General features: G+C 41.0%; 1 protein-coding gene across 4 annotated transcripts in view; it reads right to left on the reverse strand.

Annotated features, from left to right (window-relative positions):
* TTC13 (tetratricopeptide repeat domain 13) overlaps positions 1-23,507 on the reverse strand; it is a gene marked incomplete at its 5' end in the record, with an annotated part of 69,904 nt that overhangs the window by 36,044 nt on the left and 10,353 nt on the right. For 2 of the 4 annotated variants that reach the window (XM_082673687.1, XM_082673684.1), the window contains 4 exons: positions 201-266; positions 9,461-9,531; positions 12,789-12,864; positions 16,716-16,810. In XM_082673687.1, coding sequence (XP_082529813.1) covers positions 201-266; positions 9,461-9,531; positions 12,789-12,864; positions 16,716-16,810 — 308 coding nt within the window. The remainder of the gene's footprint in view (positions 1-200; positions 267-9,460; positions 9,532-12,788; positions 12,865-16,715; positions 16,811-23,507) is intronic. The other 2 variants (XM_082673686.1, XM_082673685.1) reach the window with 1 other exon arrangement.

Consider the following 23,507-nt stretch of genomic DNA (forward strand, 5'->3'; position numbering starts at 1 on the left):
TGGGCAGAAACTCCCATCCCCCCACATCCCAGCCACTTGATCTTGGAGAAGTCCCCTACGGCCATGGTCTCATCTGTGAACTGGAATGACACCACTGCGTGTTCCCTCAGAGCCCGGGGAGCGGTGAGGGGCTCTATGGGAACCCTGGTCCGAGTCCGATCACGTAGACACTATGGCAGGCGTAACTATTCCATACTCACATGTAATCCCTTCTTTCCATAGGCTATCCCTCGGCCATAAATTGCACTAACCAGATCAGGTTCCTCCTATTCAGACCAAAACAGAAACACGTCAAAAACCATAAACAAAACAAAACAAAACAAATCAGTTTCTGCTTAAAGCACGTTAATGCCACAAATGACAGCTCTAAATTATGCTACCACTACTCATGTCAGTCAATACACAGTCCCCAACCACAAAAGTCTGTATTTCTAAAGCTCATTTGAATGAGACATGAATAAGAGTTTTACATCAAAAAAAAAAAACACTTAAAAATAGAGAAAACCAACATTACTGAGCGCTGTGCTAGTTTCTTTCGCACACTCGTCTTACTTAAAACGCAATCCTCTCAGCAACTCTATGCTGGGCCACCAGCAAACACAGCTCAGAGAGAAAACGGAGGTTCGGAGAAGCAGATACAGGAGTAAAGGGCCTGGGTGACGCCCCCTCCTAGTTGGTCTGCTTTCAGGGAGTCATGAAATCATCTGAAAAGGAGAGAACCCGTCGGAGCCAGCACAACAAGGAGGAAGAGGTGAGTCGACTCCACAGACTGTTGGGGATTAATACAGTCCTTTATTCTAAGGGGTCAGAGTGAGAACCAGACCCTTTCTGCAACCTGCTCCCATGTGGACTGGATGCAACGCCTCTCAGGCCCAAGGACAGGGCGTCTGTTGCCCCCGCCATCAAGTCCCTACGCGTGGGGCAGTGGCGTGAACTCCCGTCTGCATCTAACCTGTGCAATTCTTAGCCTCTTCTCTGAATGCTTCCCTGCATATTTAAGAAAGAAGAGTACACAGCCTCTGGCTATAAGGTCCTGAAGGAAGAACCTGACAGGGCTACAGCAGATGAGCTATTTTAGAGGCTAATCTATTATCAGTTTCAAATCGAGATCGGGTGTCTGCGGGTATTGCCGAAAAAGACACATCAACTTCAATGATGAGAAAGTGCGAAAAAATAAAGGATAAGATGCTATGCACTGAAAAACAAAAAAAGGCTACTGTAAACAGAATCAGGTACATCACCTCAGGTAGCAAGTGGGTACATCACTGCCTACAGCCCAGCCAGCAGATGGGCCTCATGGTATACGGAAAATTGGAAAAATTCAAGTAAATAATTACAGATTTCTAGCTTCTCTTGGAAAATAAAAAAATCCAACAATGACAGACCCACATTCGGGCATGGGAATGTGAGAACGTGACAAAAACATAGGCACCGGCTGCCTATTTCGATGAAGGGTGCGTACTCACCAGCTTACCATGAGCCCACCCATGGTCTCTACACTGCATCAGTTCACTTTGCTCATTTAATGTGTTTCTCTGGCTCCCAGAGAGTTTTGGATTTCTGATTCATAACGTATGTGTAACTGACATGAAAGGTTGTCCATGCTATTTGCTAAATGGGAAAAAGTATGAGTTACAGAACGAGAGAGGAATGGTAGTCACTTCTTATAAATAATACTTATATAGGATTATGTGGGCCAGTAGGTGCACAGGAAAAAGCTCTAACAGTAGTTTTCTCTAGAGAGTGGGATTACTAGGTATCTTCCTATTCTGCTTAATACACTGATGCATTCCTTTTAATTGTTTAAAACAAACACACATACAGTTATAATCAGAAAAAAAATGTGTTAAGTAAGACATATTACAGAAAATAATAGAAAACTTTACTGTCAACTGAAAATATCGTATTTAAATAAAGAGAAAATTTATTATAAATTATAGAAAATTTAGGACATGAAGAAAAGCTCAAAAAATAAGGTAAAAGGCATCCTACAATCCTGTCACCCAGAGATAACACTAAACATTTAAATATTCCTCTAGAGACTTCCCTGGTGGTGCAGTGGTTAAGAATCCGCCTGCTAATGCAGGGGACACACGTTCGAGCCCTGGTCCGGGGAGATCCCACGTGCCGCAGAGCAAATAATCCCGTGCACCACAACTACTGAACCTGAGCTCTAGAGCCCATGTGCCGCAACTACTGAGCCCGCATGCTGCAACTACTGAAACCCGCGCTCCTAGAGCCCGCGCTCTGCACAAGAGAAGCCACCGCACTGAGAAGCCCACGCACCGCAATGAAGAGTAGCCCCAGCTCGCTGCAACTAGGGAAAGCCCACGCGCAGCAACGAAGACCCAACGCAGCCAAAAATAAAAATTAAAAAATAATAAATAAATAGCACATAAATATTCCTCCTGCCTTAAAGAAAGGCAGAGCAAGTAGTTTGAGAGAGGGATACAGGTACAGAGGGTGAGGAGAAGCAGGAAAAACAGTTCCCCACTGAGGAATCAAAGTCAGACGGTCTTCACGTTTTTCCCTAGCAACGGCACCTGCCAGAAGACAGAACAGTCAACAGAGCAGCACCTCGGCCAGGCTGGGTGGGGCTGGTGAGCCCACGCAGCTCACACCTGCTGATGACAGGCCTCCAGGGAGAGGAAACCCCACTTTCAGAGAAGCTTTTCTCCTCAACTGAGGAAAATTTTATACCAGATGACAGGAGGTTAGTTAGAAAAAAGTGCATTTAAATAACGAGTTATTCTACTTGCGTGACGGGCATCTCCATACACCCAGTGGCCACTCCAGCCACCTGGGAGTCGTCCTCATGTCCCCAGCCAACATATCTACTCAAGATATCCCGGTGCTTTCACCTGCTGACCGCTCAGCCACTGTCCAGTTTGCAGCCTTCCCCTCTCACCTGGCTACTGCAATGGCCTTAAGCACGCTCCTGTTTCTTCCCATCCAGTCTCCAGGCCCACATTAAGCCGCCTCACGGTGATCATGACACTCCCCTGGCGGAGACTGTTCACTGCCCCCCAGCACCTACACTAGCGAAATTCGAACATTTTCACTCTCATCCACAGTAAGAAATACATTTTACACCGTAACCCAGTACACTCGTACGTATATACATAAACATACACACAAACACATCAGAAACAAGTTTCACTAACGTCACATCAAGAGCCTTACTACACACAGTGTAATCTGGTACTTCCTCGTCTGGTATATTTCATTAAAAAAGTGCTAGTCTTGACTCACCAATTAATTTCAGGCCGACTAAAGGGTAGCGCCTCATAATTTAAAAAACAGTGAGGTAACATCTAAATGCCTTTGCAAAAAGTACTGATCATTTTCCTGCCTCTCTGTTCACCTCCTTCCTCTGCCCCACTCACAATTCATACTCTAAAAATTGGCTGAATGGGGGCTTCCCTGGTGGCGCAGTGGTTGAGAGTCCGCCTGCTAATGCAGGGGACACGGGTTCGTGCCCCGGTCCGGGAAGATCCCACATGCCGCAGAGCGGCTGGGCCCGTGAGCCACGGCCGCTGAGCCTGCGCGTCCGGAGCCTGTGCTCCGCAACGGGAGAGGCCACAGCAGTGAGGGGCCCGCGTACCGCCAAAAAAAAAAAAAAAATTGGCTTAATGGGACTTCCCGGTGGTCCAGTGGTTAAGACTTCGCCTTCCAATGCAGGGGCTGTGGGTTCCATACCTGGTCGGGGAGCTAAGATCCCGCATGTCTCACGGCCAAAAAACCAAAACATCAAACAGAAGCAGTATTGTAACAAATTCAATGAAGACTTTTAAAAAATGGTCCACATCAAAAAAAAAAATCTTAAAAAAAAAAAAAATAATAATTGGCATTACTGAATAGTTCCCTAGATACAACAGGGTCTCCCAAGCTCGGGGCATTTGCAAATGCTCTCATCTGCCTGAAACACCCACTCACGGCCTCTGTGCCCAAGAAAGTCCTTCAATCCTTGAACCCTCTCTTCTGACGCCTTCCAGATGCCCCTGGAAAATAAGATACGCCCCTCTCCTCTGTTCCACTATATGTCATATGGATGTGAGTCATTCATTCAACAAATATTTACTCAGGGCCAGCTATGAGCCATGTCCCGGCCCATGTGCTATGAATACCATAGTAAGCGAGAACCAACACAGAAGGCAAAAAAGATTCTTGCCTTCTTGGAGCACAGCCAAAGAATCACAGACATAAATGTAAAGTTACACCTTCAGTAAATGCTAGAGTGATAAATGGTGCTTTTAGAAAACGTATAAAGACTTAAACAAGGTTAGGAAGGATTTCCTACGGAAGCGATGCCTGGGCTGAGATCTGTAGAGGATGGGGGAATCCCAGAATGACTGGTCCAGGCAGCGGGGGCAGACGGTACAAAGGCTCAGAGGGACACGGGGAACACGGCATCTCCAAGCTGAGGTTGGAGAGGCAGGTAGGGACCTCACTAAGGATTTTTATCTCTAACCTAAAAGTAGCAGCAAAGTATATGTGTGTTTAAAGTACATGTTTGTATGGTATGTACATGTGAGTGTGTGTGGAGGGTGTGAGGAGAGAAGCCAGGAACCGAGAGCCCCATCTGTCATCTGGCAGGTGGAAGTGGCTCAGCCGTGGTTTGAACAGAGCCGGGAGTAGCAGATGGACAAAGGAGATACTTAGGAGGCACACAGACAGAGCTGGTGATGAAGTAAGTGGCACACATGTGTGTGGAACATGTAGCCTCACATAACCCTGTGCCATTCATTGAGCTTGGCGACACTAGGATACGAGCAGGAATTCTTTTTCAGTTGTGGCTGGGGAGGGTCTGGTGGGATCAGGGGAGAGCAGGCAGTCGATTTGGAACCCGTAAGACTAGACTATAACTATGATAACTACCGCAATAACTAAACATCCTTCTGTGCGGTTGCAAGAAAATTCTGAAGAGTCAGTCGCATGGAGAAAACCTAAATACGTTACAGATGCACGTTTGTTTTCTCTAGTATTCAACTTACACGTTCTTCTTAGAATTTCTTTTCGACAGCATAGAAGGATCTATAATTATTGTGGCTGTTACCACACCACGATATAGCCTAGTATTACAGGTTCCTAAATTTAAATAGTAGATTTTATTGCTTTTTTTGATTGATACAACTTTATTACTTTATCACTGGCTTTGGATGTTAACAAGTCAAAACTCTTTCTTTATGAAATGTCACGATGAATTATTGTTTCAAATAAAAAACAGTGTTTATTTCTAAAAACTAATTGAGCTCAGAATATCATTTCAAAGTATTTTTGAATACACAAGTCTAATAATATTTACACTTTATAAGGTTTTCAGAATTTTAAATGAATTAAATTAAACTAATATTTCAATCGTCCAATATCACTCACTTTATGCAAATACAAAATCATGGTATAATAAGACTGTTATCTTACTGGATCATGTCCACTTAAATGTCTCAATTCTCAAAAGAATCAATTTTTTTAAACACATAAAAGTCTAATTTACCATCTTCATTATATTATTTACATAGTGATTTTAAAATTTACAAATATTTATTTTTCCACCACAAGGCTGGCTTTTTGTTAAAACTCGAAAGTCACTGGATCAAAGACAAACGAATAAGTCAAAAACGTCACTGCACAGCAATGTAACAAGGATTAAGTTCTGTGTAAGTGGCAGGCGCACATACATATGTACATAAAAGATGGTTACAAGATCACGTGCAGAGGAATGTTTTACACTTTGTCTGCTAATGCAAAGTTCTTTCATGAATTCAATTCCGCCAGAATCAGATCAGAATCAGATGAGCTCAAGGTCACACGACTAACAGCAAAGGCCAACTGCCTCATAACATTGTCACAGCACTTACGTCACCCAGCCCTGCATGAGCATCAAAGCAGCACAGACAACAGGAAAGGGTTCCACTTTCAAGAACGCTATGATGGAGGTGCTGACACATGTGGAAGTGACACAAGGACACTGACGTGGAGACAATACTGACTGATACACTTTTAAAATCAAGAGGTTCCAATGAAGACGGACAGATCTATTAAGTCTTGAAATTGTGCTCTGTTGGAAACCTTGATGCTCAAGGAACACTGTATTCCTTTATAGACATGCCAAGCAACCCATACTTGGATAAATATTCAAAGGAACAGTTTGAAACAACAAAGATTACGGGAATAGCCCTTAAGTTTGTTCTCTGATGCTGGAGCTGAGACCACAAGAAAGTATAAAAGCTTTACATCAAAAGGTCACTCTGGAATATGAGTGGCCCTCCTGCATAGATCCAAATTTCACATTAAATGATCTTATATAAATGGTGACTATAATAAAATCCTAGCCCCCATGGCCCCATCTGTCTTCAGCTTTCTATGAATGAAGTCCGATTCTATGCACTCCTGCTTCACCCTGAGTCCGCGGGCTGTCCAAGAGAAACACTTTGTCGGGAGATAACAAGCTAAAAAAAACTGGAAAAGCTTATCTGTGAACAGTTATCACTGAAGATTTGTTAAACGATGTTTATTGGCTTAAAAATAAAGAGTTGGGCTTCCCTGGTGGCTCAGTGGTTGAGGGTCCGCCTGCCGATGCAGGGCACACGGGTTTGTGCCCCGATCCGGGAGGATCCCACATGCCGCGGAGCGGCTGGGCCCGTGAGCCATGGCCGCTGAGCCTGCGCGTCCAGAGCCTGTGCTCCGCAACAGGAGAGACCACAACAGTGAGAGGCCCGCGTACCGCAAAAAAAATTTTTTTAAATAATAAATAAATAAAGAGTTGTCGCACATGTGGAAAGATCCTGCAAGGAACAGGTGAACATCTGATAGCATGTACTGACAACAAATGACCCTCTGGTGATGCTGAGTTGAGTCCTAACCTGGCATCCCTCCATGCTTGAAGAAACGCTTTACCACTATTCTGAATACTGGATACGAAAAAGTATTGCTGGGGTAAAAATCAGTTTCATTACTGCCAAGACCCAGTATTGCTGCATTTGCCAATAAAAGAAAACGAAGAGCAGTTAGATTTAAAGAATGGTCATACTTTAAAAATACAATATAAAGAGACTGATTTATGCAAATTCTGATTCAAGGTAAGAAAAGGAGTTTTGGTCAATTAGAGAAGTAGCAATAACTAATCTTTGGACACTTGCTACCGTGTGGTTGTGCAGTTTCTTGATGAGATTGGCTATCAAAGATTTGAAGAAATCCATGAAAAGCTCTTAAACAGGAATTATGTGCATCAGTTTCAAACATAAAGCCTAAATGCAAAAGTTATGTCCAGAAAAGCAGGATCAAGTCTCTTATTAAAATTTTCAAAAAGAATTTTAGCACTTAATGTCAAATCTTGGTATTTTGCATTTAGCATAGTCATATAACGTAAAGAAAATGTGACAGATTTTCACCAAGCTCTATCTGGATGTCTCTAAATTTGCTCCTGCTTACTCCAGCGTGTCATGATTTTCCACATGTGTTATAAGGCAGAAAAGGCTGGGAAGCACCGAAACAAAGGGGAAGAGAGACATCCCCAAGAAGAGCACCGGCAGAAAAGCCAAAGGCATTGAATTCCCATGTAAAGACGTGTCATGAATGACAACGCAGTCTCGTCTTCTGCGGGCCCGTAGCATTTGAACTTTCTGCTGCTCCATCATCCTCTATTCCTGCCCCATCGTAGCTTGAATCACCAAAGTCACCAGTCCAACCTTATAACCCACACATTCTCAAAGAAAAATTTACCAGTCGAAAGCAACCCAACACAGATTGATGAAAATGTTATATCAAACTTCAACATATTAATATCTTTTCTTAGCACAAAGAGAAAAATTCTGATCTACTTTCTGAATGCGACTGCAAGGAAAAGATGTTTTACGATAATAAATGGACAACAGAGATATTATGGAGTCACTAAAATTATGATTGTAGAGAAAGACTGAAAAACATTTATAAAATTAAGTAAAAAAGTAATACAAAATAGTACATAAGTTCAGATTATAAAAAACAAATGCATACTTTGAAAAGGTCATAAACTTAAATAATGGTAGAGTGGCAGAATTAGGAAATTTTTCATTACTTAAAGTTTTTTCTTTAACGTTGTTATCTTGCCTTCAGCTAGACTGATAACAATATTTTTCAAAAAGTTAAATGAATTGCTAATACGTCTGCAAGCCTGTACTGTTGTCTTCTGTTGGCTACCGTAAATTAACTGACATTTGCTCCTATAAATGTATCAAAACCTCCCTTTCAAGCCAGGGTGTTAAAGTGCTTTCTTACCTTTTTAAATACTGCAATGCTAAACAGAAAGGCGATTTTTAAAACTTTATAATCTACCCGTCGTACTTTAAACTCCACTGAAGAATATTATTCCCTATGACCACTCAAACACATAGCCGCTTGGATCTAAGCACTTTAAAGTAATAACTATAAAAATATCTTATTGATTATTTGAGAGTGAAGATAGAATTGTCAACAGAATTAATCATATGTTTAAAAAGAGAAAACAAAAGCGGAGCAAAACTTTCAAAAATAATACTTTAAAATTAAGTCTGCCTGCTGGATTGAAAACTATCTATTGGCTCTTACTGTATTAGCACAGATGAATATGCCAGAATGGTCCTTCAAATAGCTGAGATTAACTGAGCACTTACTATGTGCCAGGCACCTAGTAAAGTACTTTTTAAGATATTTCATTCAAACTGAACGAGAATATTTTTGGAGGTAGTTATTATTATGCCCATAATCCAGGTGGTTAAATAACTTGCTAGTAATTAGCAGAGTAGATGAGAACTTGGGTATTTCTAATTCTACTTGACCCTCCTGGACAGAGAATGGATAATGGCCAGGCATCTACCAGAGTACAGTTAAATCATGACCTGAGATACACAGCCAGCAATGCAGGCTGCATTGCAGGTCTCCTATGCAACTCTTAACACTTGCGTATGAAAGCACTTGGTCTGTACCGGATTTTAACACAGCCATCAATCAATAGAGGCCCAATACTTCCACTGAGGAGTCTCATAATTATACTTTAAGGTGAGAAACAAATCCACGAATGGACTTAAGCGTGTAGATCAACTCCTGCATGGAGAGTAAACATCCGTAGCTCCAAGAATTTCCAGTGTCCACATCTCATGGGAGATATCAAGGTAGAGAGGAAAATGAACTGAAGCTGACGTTTGTCTTTTTGAAACTTGGTTTGAATCTCACCTCTGCCACCTGATGGTGGGGAGACTACAAGCAAATTGCCTGATCTCCTTAGATCGCATTTTCCTCCTTTAAAATAAAGTAATACTGCAAAGATTAAATGAGAGCATGTTACAAGGCCTGCACTAAGAAAGTGCTCAGTCAGGGCTGATTTCCTTTACTTTCTTGTAAAATCTTAAAATCCATGTTTTATTGCAGCACTTTAGCTATGCATAAGTCCATATTTTTGTCGTGACTATAAACTTGCAATCATATAATTAAGAAGAAAAATTACCTGAAGCATTGTTGAAAAATGTCTTATTGCTTCATCATAGAGACCACTGCCAATCAACACATATGCAATAGCTATGAAAAAATACAGAAACATTAAAGGAACGAATAAAGGATCTCAGACTGGAATCGGTAACTAAATTCTTTACCAAATCTTAAAAGGCAGCTCCAAGGACTAGAAGCAGTTAAAGAAAACCTGGAAGTTAATAAGATGTAATTGAATTCTCCTACCACTCAGCACTTGCTAATCAGTCTTCTAGTTCCATCTAGATTTAAATTATTAAAGCCATCTATAAAACACCTGCCTACAAGAAGTAATTATCTTTTTCTAAGCCCATCACTCACTTTCAAATACCAAATAGTCTTTACGATGTTTCTTGTCTATATATACAAAAGAGCTAGTAATAAGCCTGAATAATGTCCATATAACATGGCGATGTGACTTTACTGTGAAAGTTAGAAGAAATACCCCAATAGCATCACATATCTCGATTCCTGCAGGTGCTGAATTTACTGCCAATTACCTAGTAAGAACAAAAACAGAGGCTCCAATTAATATATATTAATATAGTGCTTAACTGTAGATATAATTCACAGCACTGCAAAAGACCACTAGTCTTTTCCCTAGCTCTTCTATTCAAAATATAGTCAAGACACTACTCAAAATATACTCTAAAGATCACAAATAGTTTTTAATCAAATTGTTTAGGTAAGTGGTATTTTGAAATTAGAGCCATGAATATCTCTTAAAACACGGCACAACTTAGACTGAACTTTTTCACCTGTCAAAAAAACCAATACATTTTAATATTCTAGATTACATTTTTATCTATAATATTTGCCCTAACTCCCTAACGTCCCAAATATCCCTGAAAATTGTATTCCTAACTCAATATAATACTATTTTGATCATATTTCTTTGCAAAAAAAGCTTTATGCAACCCTCTAATTCAAGGACATAATTACGTGTTCAAGAAGATGGGGAGCTAAAACTTTTAATGTCATTCAGAGTTTAAATTCCTTGACACTAAAAAGTAGTCAAAACATTAAATGCAGAAAGAGATTTAGAGTATCTTTATAACTAACCTGAGAAAAGTAAAGTTCAGAAACATCGAGTATCATAATAATACAAGAGCTTTGGGGGGCATTCATCAACATGAAAAGAGGACTGTTTTCATCCTAATTTTTTTGAAAAGATAATTAAGCTCAAACTCCTATTCAGAATAATGGGCATGGATACTATTCAGGTAGTTGTAGCAGACAATGAGATAACCAGAGACCTCTTCGGCGGGGGTCAGCGGCATTAGTAGTAAAAACAACAACAACAACAATAATAGTTACATGTACAGTACTCTTAATACGTGCCAGGCACAATCCTAATTATATACATGCATTATAACCCATTTACTCCTTAATCGCAGTGAGGTAGGTACAACTGTCACCCCCATTTGCAGACACGGAAATGAAGCATTTAAACTGTCCAAAGGCAGCATGCAGTGAGACAAAGGAAACAGGCTGCCTGGCTCCAGGACCCACCCATCTCACCAACACGCTACCCTGAGAAAAATCTGGGCTGCATTGAAACTACTGTGCACGGGGTTGGACTGCAAAATGGTTTGAATTCCTTGATGATTGGATGAACAGGGACTGAAACATAAACTTGTGCATTTTTGAGTGTAGGAAGATACTTTAGAAAGCCAAGAACTGGGCTCAGATTCTGGCCCCGCCACTCGCTGGCTGTGTCACCACAGGGACCTCAGTCACTCTCATGACTCTCTGAGTCTTGCTTAACAAGCCTGGAGAAAATTTTCTTAGATTCCTTTCAGATATAAATTTTCAGAATTTCCTATCTATCTTCCCATAATCAGTAAATATCTGTTGAATGAACAAATGAATAAGTGACCCATAAAAACAAATACGGCTTTAGCGGATAAATGTTATACTTGGCAACATGTTGAAAATTTTCGTCCTTGGCTAGCCTACTGAACTCCACTCAAAGAAAATCAAATGCAGCTCTCAAATATTTCCATCTAAAAGTAAATATTTTTTTGAGAAAAACCCAAAAGTATGCATTAAAAAGTAACCTAAATCTTGGACAAATATAAATAACTATTCGTACTAGGATCTAAATTTGGTTGTGGGAGTTCAAAGACATAAAGAAAAAACTAGGATAGCTGGAATCTCCCAGAAATTGTTAATAACCAGCAATTCCACATCTCCCCACAACACGTATGTTGACAGAGGTCATTTTTCCAAGAAAAAAAAATACTGAGGTTCAAAACTCCTAAGCCAGCTCAGGGCCTATCCTATCCCAGGGTGTACTACGATTATTCTTAGAGCACAGGACAGGCCTGGCACACGTTAGACTCTTAATTCATTATTTAATAAATGAATATAAGGCTGAACAGAATCCAAGGACTACAACAGAGACCAAATCTGATGCCTTAAAGGATAATTAATTCTCAAAGCCCACTCAAAGAATATAAACAAAAAGTGATTAATACTTTCAAAATAGTCAACTCTCAATTATCTGCACTAACAAAGGAAGAAGCCAATACAAGAAGTGCTCGGTCTTAATATAAAATGCATATGGTAGAAGAAAGGATAAAATGGTTATGTGTAAATCAGACAGAAAAAAATTTCTGCAGGTGCTTTGGGCCACCAGGCAACACGTGGGAGAACGCACTTATGTGAAATCTGTCCAGCTGCAGTGTTCAGTCCTCTATTCAATTTTGTTTCCACTCTTTCAAGTGTGAGCTGACCAGGCACTGATGGAGACACACCCAGAGCGATCAGACACTGGCGAAACCAGACTGTTTTAAGACACGCCTTGAACAAGCCAGACTGCATGACCCGTTTGCAGATTAGAATGAACTCAACTTTCTACACCCACATGCTTAGACCCAACAATAACTGATTGGCCCCACAGTAAAATTAACTCAAACCTAGCTATTTTATTACAAAGAAGACTGAAGTAGGTATGATTCTCTCCTGCTTTTACTTCCCTATTGTTCATATTTGATGACAGCACACAAATAACCTTCTAATGAATGCTAGTAGCTCATAAGAACTCGTTACCATAATTATTAATATCCATAGAAACACAGGTGTGGAACAGTCCTTACGGATTCCATCCAGACCTTTTATTTTATGACTTATAGTACCGAGACCCTCACAAGGGTTGAATGCCCTCCCTACCCAAGATCAACCCTCTCGTGCTGGCAGAGCCAGGCTCTGTGCTCTTTCTGTCTCACCATCCTGCCTACCTGCTCTGCATCTGATCATAAATTCTAGGCAAATATCCCAGGAACAGCCCCCGAGTCAAGTCTCACCTAACTCTTCATTTGTGCTGTCATTATCAGTAGCAAATGGGAATCTCTTTTGTTCGGCAATAGACTTGGCCTGGCTCTGAAATAAAAACAAACATACATTTTTAGCTTATCGCAGATGAGGAGAAACTTACCATGAAACCTGTATGTAAAAGAATTAAAGCTACCTTTGATGTATATGAAAGCAAGAAAATATTCACATTAAGTCACATCAATCATGTACTTCAGGGACACAATTTGTGCTGTAACTGATTTGCTTCCTCTTCTTATCACTAGTGGTTTTTGGTTTCCAGGAATACCTATCTTTCTACTTTCACGGGGATTAATCTTCCCGGCTGTTTCAAAGCTCCCTCCACACTACTCAATGACATCGATCATGTTACAAAGATCACACTCTAGTGTTTGGTCTCCAAAGTGGCTTGATAACAGAATATTTTTTCAAATAAATTTATTGATTTCTGACTGCGTTGAGTCTTTGCTGCTGCGTGCAGGCTTTCTCTAGTTGCGGCGAGCAGGGCCTACTCTTCACTGCAGTGCTCAGGCTTCTCATTGTGGAGGCTTCTCTTGTTGCGGAGCACGTGCTCTAGGGGCGCGGGCTTCAGCAGTTGTGGCTCGCGGGCTCAGTAGTTGTGGCTCGCAGGCTCTAGAGCGCAGGCTCAGTAGTTGTAGTGCATGGGCTTAGCTGCTCTGCGGCATGTGGGATCTTCCCGGGCCAGGGCTCGAACCCATGCCCCTGCATTGGCAGGTGGATTCTTAACCACTGCACCGCTAGGGAAGTCCCCCAGAATACTGCCTTTTAAACTTTAAAAATAGTTTAGAAGTAAGAGCTACAGTTTGTTGGGACTTCCCTGGGGGTCCAGTGGTTAAGTCTTCGCCTTCCAATGCAGGGGGCCCAGGTTCGATCCCTGGTTGGGGAGCTAAGATCCCACATGCCTCGTGGCCAACAAACCAAAAGAAAACATAAAACAGAAGCAATATTGTAACAAATTCAATAAAGACTTTAGAAATGGTCCACATCAAAAAAAATCTTTAAAAAAAAAAAAAGCTATAGGTGGTACAGGGATGACACCATAATAGGACCAGCAAAACCTGACCAAGAAACAAGACAGGCTATTAAATAACGCATAGCAGGCGATGAACATAACCATACTACTTGATGCATACGCAGACACGCACATGCACACTTGGCAGAAAAGCTAAAGCAAAAGCGGAAGCTAGGGACAAACTAAGTAAGTTAGCTTAGCAAGTGGAAAGATTTTATAGGCAGCAACGGTCCAACATACAAAACGACGGCTCTATTGTGTTTTGGAGACAAATCATGTCTGATTATGCAAACAGCTGTCACTTTGCCAGAAGACTGGACTGTCGACACTAAGTTGTGATATGCTTAGCCTACAGGGTACACATTAAAGTGATAACTTCATACCAGATTCACCTAAGATATGATTAAAACTTGTACACACACATAGACAGGAAAAGCTAAGATAATACAAGACTAAAGATGTCGCTTTTGGCAAAACTTTACGATCAGAACCAAGTGACATCTCAATTATTTGAATTCCTCTTTTTGTTAATCCATTGTACAGATGCCTACAGGCATGTATGACAGCCAAATAATTCTACACAGGTGACTCTTCTGACTGATGGATATGCTCTTTGGCTAATGACTGGTACTCACTAGCCATAGTCTCTTGGGCTTCACTGACTCAGCAGAGTAACAGGTATTTCCACCTACATTCCCTACACTCTTAAAGTCAAGATTGATGTTCAGATACAGAGTGGTTTTGGGTTTGCCTATAAAACAAGTCAAGAATAAGCTACCTCTACTTAGAACACAAGTTAAAAGACACAGGTCAGAAGGGATCCCATCTCAGGAGACTCAGAGCTCTCGCTTCATTCCGTTCAGGACCCCAAACCAAATGAAACACCTGAAAATTCTACCGCTTTGGGAATGTTTATGCTTTATTTCTTCCAGTAAAACCTTGATGGCTAGAGGGGAATTCTGTCAGCTCTTTCTTGCCTTGCTCTATAGCTGGGAGCTTCCACACATGGGAACCTCATTCGGCTTCTTTAGGAAGTGGCAGATTCCACAACACGTGAGGGCAGCACAGCACTGTACATACATCCAGGTGTGACCAGACACAAGTCCTTCCTGTTTACCAGCTGCTTACAGACAAACACATAAGTGCAAAACATTTTCTACTTAATAAATTGCTTAGAGCCAAGGAAAGGGGTCTATAAACAACGCTTTTAATACTTCAAAAACTTTTTATTATTTCATCCAGTATTCAACGAAGGTCTTGACAACCATTTGCCAAGACTTTGTGCAAAAAGATGGGAAGAGAAGAGAAATGAAATCCCATAAGAAGAAGAAATCATTTACTAAGCAACAATAAGAATATGCTGAACAGCATATCTGATTTTAAAGGGTTTGTATTATATTAGAAATAAAATTTATAACAGAAGTGGGCAAAGTATAGTAGGGACAAATTCATTTCCTGATCAAAAAGAATCTTCCCCACGTCTAATACTGCAACTATAGATATCTTCTGTGGACAGAGTGGAGCAGCTATGATCAAGGAAGTTTAAACACACAACCCCACGTTGCTAGTAGACTAACTCCAATCCACCTTTCAGGTCCCTGCTCATGGTTCACTTCCTGAAAGCTGTCTTGCCTGATACCCCTAACTTAAGGGAGATTATGTTGACCCTTTGTTTTTCCTTCATATGATTTGCACAGTTATACTTCTATGCTTACCTGTATAATTATTTGATTAGTAGCTATAGAGCCCTAAGTGCTGGGACCAAGCCTCTCTGGCTCACCACTCCCTGGCTAAGTACTTGCTTAGCTCAACGCTTGACAGAAATAGGTGCAAAATAAATATCTGGAAAATGAATGAATAAATGAAGAGTTTAACTCCCATATTTTCAACCTAGGGAAAACAAAAGGCCTAGACTTATCAGCTTTCTCCCGTAGGTTACTAGCTAGTACCATCTTAAACTGGAAAGGCAAATAGTAGGTAATATTTGAATTACTATCAGCAAGAAGGTCCCTAATAACTCTAAGAATCTAATCACTTCTCCAAGGTGGGGATGATCCAGTTTCTATTTAAATGTTTTCAGTGATGGCCAACTCACTACTTCACAAGTTAGCCCATTCTGGTTTGGGACAAGTCTAATTCAAAAGTTCTTCCATATACCACGTTGATGACTATGCAAATGAGTTAAGTAAAATCAGTTGATCATCTCTAGTTTGCAGTTTCTACCCATACTGAGTAGTTCTTACATGAAAAGGCAGAAGAGCTTTGTCTGGAAAAGAAAAGAGTATCCCTAAAGGGAAATTTTAAACAAAAGAAGCCAACAATATCTATGTGGATGTTGAAGGAAAAGGCCTGGTGAAAAACTGTTAACCTTGGGCACTGAAAGAAGAGCAGCCTCACAGAATTAAGTGTGAACAAAAATACCCTGGCACGTGGAGGCAGCAGGGCCAGAGGGGGACACACGCTAGCACAATAGGCAGATGCACGTTACGTGGCACGGGGCCAGGTACTCGTCCCTGGAATGGAGAGGTCTCTGGTACAGCTTAGCTGGTACTGATTTAAAAAACATAGATACAAAAGATACACAGGCAAAGGCTGGAAAAATAAGATTATACGCTACCTTCAAATCCGTAAGGCTCCTAGAAATAAGGTTCAGCCATGATCTCCTTTATTCCTTGGAAGTTGAAAGTAAAGAGTCCTAGGTCCAGAATGACCAACCATCCAATGCATAAGACATAATAATTCAATGTGACTAAACACCAGATGACCTATCTTTATCTTATGCAACTGGACTCAACTCCTAGTTGATAAACAGACGCAATCTCTACCTTTTGGAACTAGTATCACCATGTTTCAGGTCACAAAAACAGAAGGCATAGAAGATGCATACCAGAATCTTTTCAGTGTTGAGAGAAAGCAAAGAGTCACAGGGTGGTGGTCCTTTGGGTTCGCAGTCGGAGTCATGGAAGTTCAAAAAGGATGACTCTGAAAAGCAAACAGTCCTTGTTATTCTCCTTACCTTAGGTGTATGGCTCTTAGGTGCTTAACTATGAATTGCAATGTGAAGAATCCACAAAATCAAAACACGGACAAGTGTAAAAAACACGAGAAGGGGCATCCTGTCTTCCACCTCTACAACTGGGTAACATTTTATAGTTTCCAAGTATCTCACACACGCCTCGGTGATTTTGCCCTCACAACAGTGAACACAGCTGTTAAGACCCTTTCATGGGATACCTCTGATGTGGCAGCATTTCCCAGAGGTTAAAAACAAAAATCACAAAGAGGGGAACAAAGTCAAGCCAGGAAGACCTGATGTTAAGAGGTATGTGCTAAGGATCTAGTATCCAGAATATCTAAAAACTCCTCAAATTCAACAAGAAAAAGACAACCCCGTTTTAAAAACGGGTAAAGGACTTGAACCGGCAACTCTCCGAAGATATACAAACAGCCACTGAGTACATGAAAAGATGCTCTACATCATTATTAACTAATGAATACAAATCAAACCACAAGGAGGTACCAATTCACACCCACTAGGATGGCTATAATTTTTTTTTTTAACGGGAAATCACAAGTGCTGGCAAGGAGGCAGAGAAATTGAACCCTTGTGCAATGCTGATGGGGATGTAAAACTGTGTGGCCACTGTAGAGTTGGCTGGCTCCTCCAAAAGTTAAAGATAGAATTACCACCTGGTCCCGCTATTCCGCTCCTAGGTACGTACCCCAAAGAACTGAATACAGGGACTCAGACAAGCACACATACGCACATGTTCACAGCAGCACTATTTACAATAACCAAAAGGTGGAAACAGCCTAAATGTCCATCAACAGAAAACAGATAAACAAATTGTGGTATATACATATAGTGGAACATTATTCAGCCTTAAAAATGAATGAAGTGGGGACTTCCCTGGTGGTCCAGTGGTTGAGAATCTTCCTTCCAATGCAGGGGACGCAGGTTTGAGCGCTGGTTGGGGAACTAAGATCCCACATGCCGCGGGGCAACGAAGCCGCACGCCGCAACTACTGAGCCCGTGTGGCACAACTAGAGAGTCCGCGCTGCAACTACAGAGCCCACACGCTCTGGAGCCTGCGTGCCACAACTCGAGAGAGAAAACCCACGTGCCACAACGAAAGATCCCACGTGTCTCAACTAAGACCCAACGCAGCCAAAAATAAATAAATATTTTTTCAAAAAAGAATGAAGTACTGATACATATTACAACATGGAAGAACCTCCAAAACAAAAACTAAGTGAAAGAAACTAGACACAAAAGGTCACATATTGTATGATTCCGTTTATATGAAATGTCCAGAACAGGCAAATCCACAGACACAGTATGCACCTTGGTGGCTGAAGGAGGGAATGGAGAGAAACTGCCTGACGGGCAAGGAGTTTACTTTGGAGTGATGGAAATGTTCTGAGGTAATTGCACTGCCTGGTCAATGTACTAAATGCCACTGAACTGTTCACTTGAACATGGTTGATTTTACATTATGTGATTTTTTTTTTTTTTTTTTTTTTGCGGTACGCGGGCCTCTCACTGCTGTGGCCTCTCCCGTTGCGGAGCACAGGCTCCGGACACGCAGGCTCAGCGACCATGGCTCACGGGCCCAGCCGCTCCGCGGCATGTGGGATCTTCCCGGACCAGGGCACGAACCCGTGTCCCCTGCATCGGCAGGCAGACTCTCAACCACTGCGCCACCAGAGAAGCCCAACATTATGTGAATTTTGCCTCAACAACTTATTTTTTAAAATATGCTCTAATGCAGCAGTCATTAAAGAGCACAAAATTATGTTCAAGAAAATTATGTTCAAGAGAATTTAGCTGAATTCTCACATGTGTGTATCCTAACGACAGGAAGAAGGACGTGACGGATCCAAGAGCCCTGGTGGGGAGCAGTGACTGAAGCCGGAATGTTAAGCCTCACAAGGCACAGCGGGGTTTAAAGGATGGATGGCTTCAGACTGGCGGGCAGAAAGGGAATGGATACTCCAGGCAGAATGAGTGGTGTACAGAAACACAAAGGCAAGCAAATGCAAAGGGGCAGTGAGCAGACCACCCTAGCTAGAGGCGGGAGTCAGTGCTGGAAAATAAAAAAGGTGAGTGGTCAGACTAGGAAGTCATGGACCCAGAGAAAGGCTTTAGTCTGACAAGAATGAAGAACCAGTAATGCTTGTTGATAGGCAGTTGGATATACGTTCATCAATAACCTGTCTCCCCTACCTTTTAAAAAAGGTACCATTTGAGAACTCACATGTTGAACACTGTGCAAAGCACTACACAGACATGGCTGTATTCTCTTCTAACAATCTCTCCACTTTATGGAATTCTTTTTAGTTTCAATAAATAAACATCAACAAAATTTTATTTTTTATTGTAATTGAAGTATAGTTGATTTATAATATTAGTTTCAGGTGTACTGTTTTTTTTTTAATTTTAAAACTATATATTTTTATTTTTGGCTGTGTTGGGTCTTCGTTGCCGCGCGCGGGCTTTCTCTCTAGTTGCGGCGAGCGGGGGCTTCTCTTCCTTGTGGCGCGTGGGCTTCTCATTGCGGTGGCTTCTCTTGTTGCAGAGCACGGGCACTAGGCGGGCGGGCTTCAGTAGTTGCGGCACGTGGCCTCAGTAGTTGTGGCTCGTGGGCTCTAGAGCACAGGCTCAGTAGCTGTAGCGCATGGGCTTAATTGCTTGCGGCATGTGGTCTCTTCCCAGAAGAGGGCTCAAACCCGTGTCCCCTGCATTGGCAGGTGGATGCTTAACCACTGTGCCACCAGGGAAGTCCAAACATTTATTTAATTTTAAATGGTTGCACAGTATTCCATTGCATGGAATTTAACCATACCCCTATCATTGGATAATTAGGATGTCCTTTCTTTTTCCTTAATACAGACACTTTCAATGAGTATCCTTGACCTATATTTTTGCAAATTTACACAACTGGGCAATTAAACTACAGTATAACATATGTAATTGCTGAGGCAAAGGGTGTAAACAATTTTAAGACTTTCCATATATATTGCTCCATTTCCATCTCAATGCTTAATAATTTCATTTCCATTCACAGTGTATAACACCACTATTTCCCTCTGCTCAAAGTAGTGCCATTCTTTTTATCTTTTCCAATCTGAAAATAGTACTAGTAAGATTAAACTTTTGCTTTATTGGCCATTTGTATCTCTTTTGTAAATTGCTTATATCCTTTGCTAATTTGTAACTCATCTATTCTGGCCTAAGATTTAGAGAAGAATTTCTAATTATCTACTTTCTAACCTCAGGACCACTTATGAAATTATCAATTTGAATGCCACCTTTATGACACATTATAGTCACTGGGATCTGTTTCTAGACTCCTTTTTTTAAAGGAATCTTTGAGACGATTTACATCTACCTTCTGCAATAGCTCTGACAGATGACTCTTCAATCTCTACATGGACATTTATTTCTAAAAAATTATAGTAGCTATTCACGATCGTTGTAGAAAATACAGAAAAATCACAGAATGTAAATAAAAGTCACTTAGAACACCACCATGCGTTGAGAACCACCATGAAAATTTTGGTGTGTATAACTAGGAGTCATAATTCTGAAATCGGGTGGCTGGGTTTGAATTCCTGTTCTCTGCCACTGCTTACTAGCTCTTGGCTACTGACTTAGCCTCCTCCATCTTCAGTTTCTTCATTTGTAAAACAGGGTCAGTGATAAACTATCTACGTCACAGGGGTGGTTGTGAGATTTAAATAAGGAAATATAAGTAAAGCATGTGGTACAGTTTCTGACACAAAGAAGGAGCTCAAAAAATGTTTGCTACTATTGTTATCATGAGGTTGTGAGAACTGAATGAGCTACATTGTTTTGTAAGCTGCCCTTTTAACTTAATAATATAATGTAAACACTTAACCATATGATTACATTTTCTTCTACATTATTTAAATTTAAACTTGGTGAGATTATATATCATTTTAATTTAACACTTTAGACATAAAATTTCAATTCTCTACAATAAACCTGCATTTTGTTGTTTTGTTTTGTAGACTTTCTAATCCCTTATAATGATGTTTATTCTGACTTCAGTATCATTGTTTCAATTACTATAGCCTTACAACGAGTGCATACAGGTTAATGTAAAAGCAAAGCCTCATCACCTTTTCTTAAAAAAAAATTTCTTGGCTATTTGGATAAACATTCTTCCTTCAGATAAACTTCAGTCATTTTGTTACGGTTCCAAAACAAAAAGCCCTGTATGATTTTTATTAGAATTGCATTAAAATTGTAGATTAAGGAGGGGAGAAACACTTGACTTCTTTACAGAATTTAATCTTTTATTAACCTATGTGGAATTTTTTAATTTTTATACAGGATGTACACGTTCAAGTCTGTTGTGATCTTAAAAAAAAAAAATCGCTTGATAACCACAGATTCATCGGTGGTTGAATCTATTATCTGTTGAGCATCTACTATGTTCCAGTCACGGCCTTAGCCTCAATGGTCGTCAAAACCATAAATGACCCCAGTGCTGTATATAGCATTCAGTGGGGAACCTGACAGTAATCAGAGCCACATAAAAAAATGTCAGAATGCAACAGTTTAAGAGTCATGACCTAAAGCATAATCGGGAGAAGAGGTGTGTGTGCTCAGGAAAAGCTTCCAGAGGACTGAGTAACGCCAGCCAATACCGATATAGTCACCATGTATAGGTACCCTTCCAATCCCCTTTTTTTTTTTTTTTTTTTTTTTTTTTTTGGCGGTACGCGGGCCTCTCACTGTTGCAGCCTCTCCCGTTGCGGAGCATAGGCTCCGGACGCGCAGGCTCAGCGGCCATGGCTCACGGGCCCAGCCGCTCCGCGGCATGTGGGATCCTCCCGGACCAGGGCACAAACCTGTGTCCCCTGCATCGGCAGGCGGACTCTCAACCACTGCGCCACCAGGGAAGCCCCCAATCCCCATTTTAAAGAAGAGGAAAACGAGGCCGACAGCCTAAGCAATCTGCAAAAGGCCACCCTCCAGCAAAGCAATGGAGGTGTTGGTTGGCTGCCTGCCATGAAAGAGTGAAGGCAGATCTAAGCGAAGTTAAGGACTTCACAGGTGAAGGTCCATGGGAGGCTGGCAGGACCGGTAGAGTGGCCCAGGCAGAGATGCAGCATACTGTCAATCTTTTGCCTTCTTAGCTGACTAGAGCTGAATATTTTATCCGTCCACATTACTGAACTTTTAACAGCTCTATTAATGTCTTCATTTACACACTGGATAACTGTGCCATCTACACATAATTACATCTACACATAATTACTGTGCCATCTACACACAATTACATCTTTTTAATATTTATACTCACTTAGCATCTTATTTTACTGGACAAAACCTCCCCAAAGTGCTCAATAATACTCGTGGTAAAAGGCACTCCTGCTTAGTCCTGACGTTAACATGTCATTTGATGACCCAGAATTTCCTCAACTTTTGACAGTAACACTTTTAACATTTACAAACATCCAGTGGGAAGCTGCTCTATGTGCCTATTTTGAGACTGATATATTTTACCATATAAAGGAAGGGTGGAGATCGATGCATTTTACCATATAAAGGAAGAATTCTCCTTTTCTTTGCTTTACCCCACATTTTAAATCAGGAAAGCTGGCTGAAATTTATCAAGTGATTTTGGACATTTCTTTATGATAATCATGATTTCTCTCCTTTGACCTATCAAGGTGATTAACTCAATTCCTTAAAAAGCTGAACCATCTTTTGTACTTCTAGAATAAACTAACTGATCGAGGCAGATTATTCTTCTGTTTGCTGGCTTCAGTTTACTAATATTTACTTTGGATTTCTATAACTATGTTAATAGCTTTCTCTTCTGCCCCCGAACTTTATCAGATTCTGGCATCAGTGTTTTTGCTGGTTTGGTAAGGTCTGTGATACAAGACTAGTTTGTTCTAGCTGTAACTAGAGTTGTCTGGAACAGGAGGTTAAATTTGTTCTTTAATCTAAAAATATTTAGCTCACCATGGATTCAGTTATTTTCAAATAATAACGCAACCGGCTCTATTTAAATGCTACAGACTTCCATGAAGTTAGGAAAAGTCTGTTTTTTTCCTTGTTCAGGTCATACAAGTAATGTCATTGTGATTACTGCAGAAACAGTCTCAAAACACATTATAGAAGCTCATCTTTTTATTCTGCATCATCTTCCTGGATATTTCTCTACTGCTTCTTATTTTTAACCTATTAGCAGAGGTTTCTGCACTGTTGCCTCTTAAATTCTAACGGCCGCTACAGTTGCGCACATGCCCCCTCATTCATTACGTGCAGTTGCATCTGCTCCCTACTTACACGTCAGCCTTATCAGATTCATCTATTTTATTCTTTTCTAAAGAAGCAGCTCTTGGGTCTATTGATCCATTCCGTTGTTGCTCTGTTTCTAATTCATTTATTCTGGCTTTGGTCTTCTTAGCCCTGCAATTTCCTTTATTTCCTCTTCTAGTTTCCCAAGTTTAGTATCCAGTTCATTTATTCCCTTTCTTCTTTAGTATTAAGATGCCATGGAGGGCTTCCCTGGTGGCGCAGTGGTTGAGAGTCCGCCTGCCGATGCAGGGGACGCGGGTTCGTGTCCCGGTCCGGGAAGATCCCACGTGCCGCGGAGCGGCTAGGCCCGTGAGCCATGGCCGCTGAGCCTGCGC

Source organism: Grampus griseus, assembly GCF_964374135.1.
Source record: "Grampus griseus genome assembly, chromosome: 16".
NCBI lineage: Eukaryota > Metazoa > Chordata > Mammalia > Artiodactyla > Delphinidae > Grampus > Grampus griseus.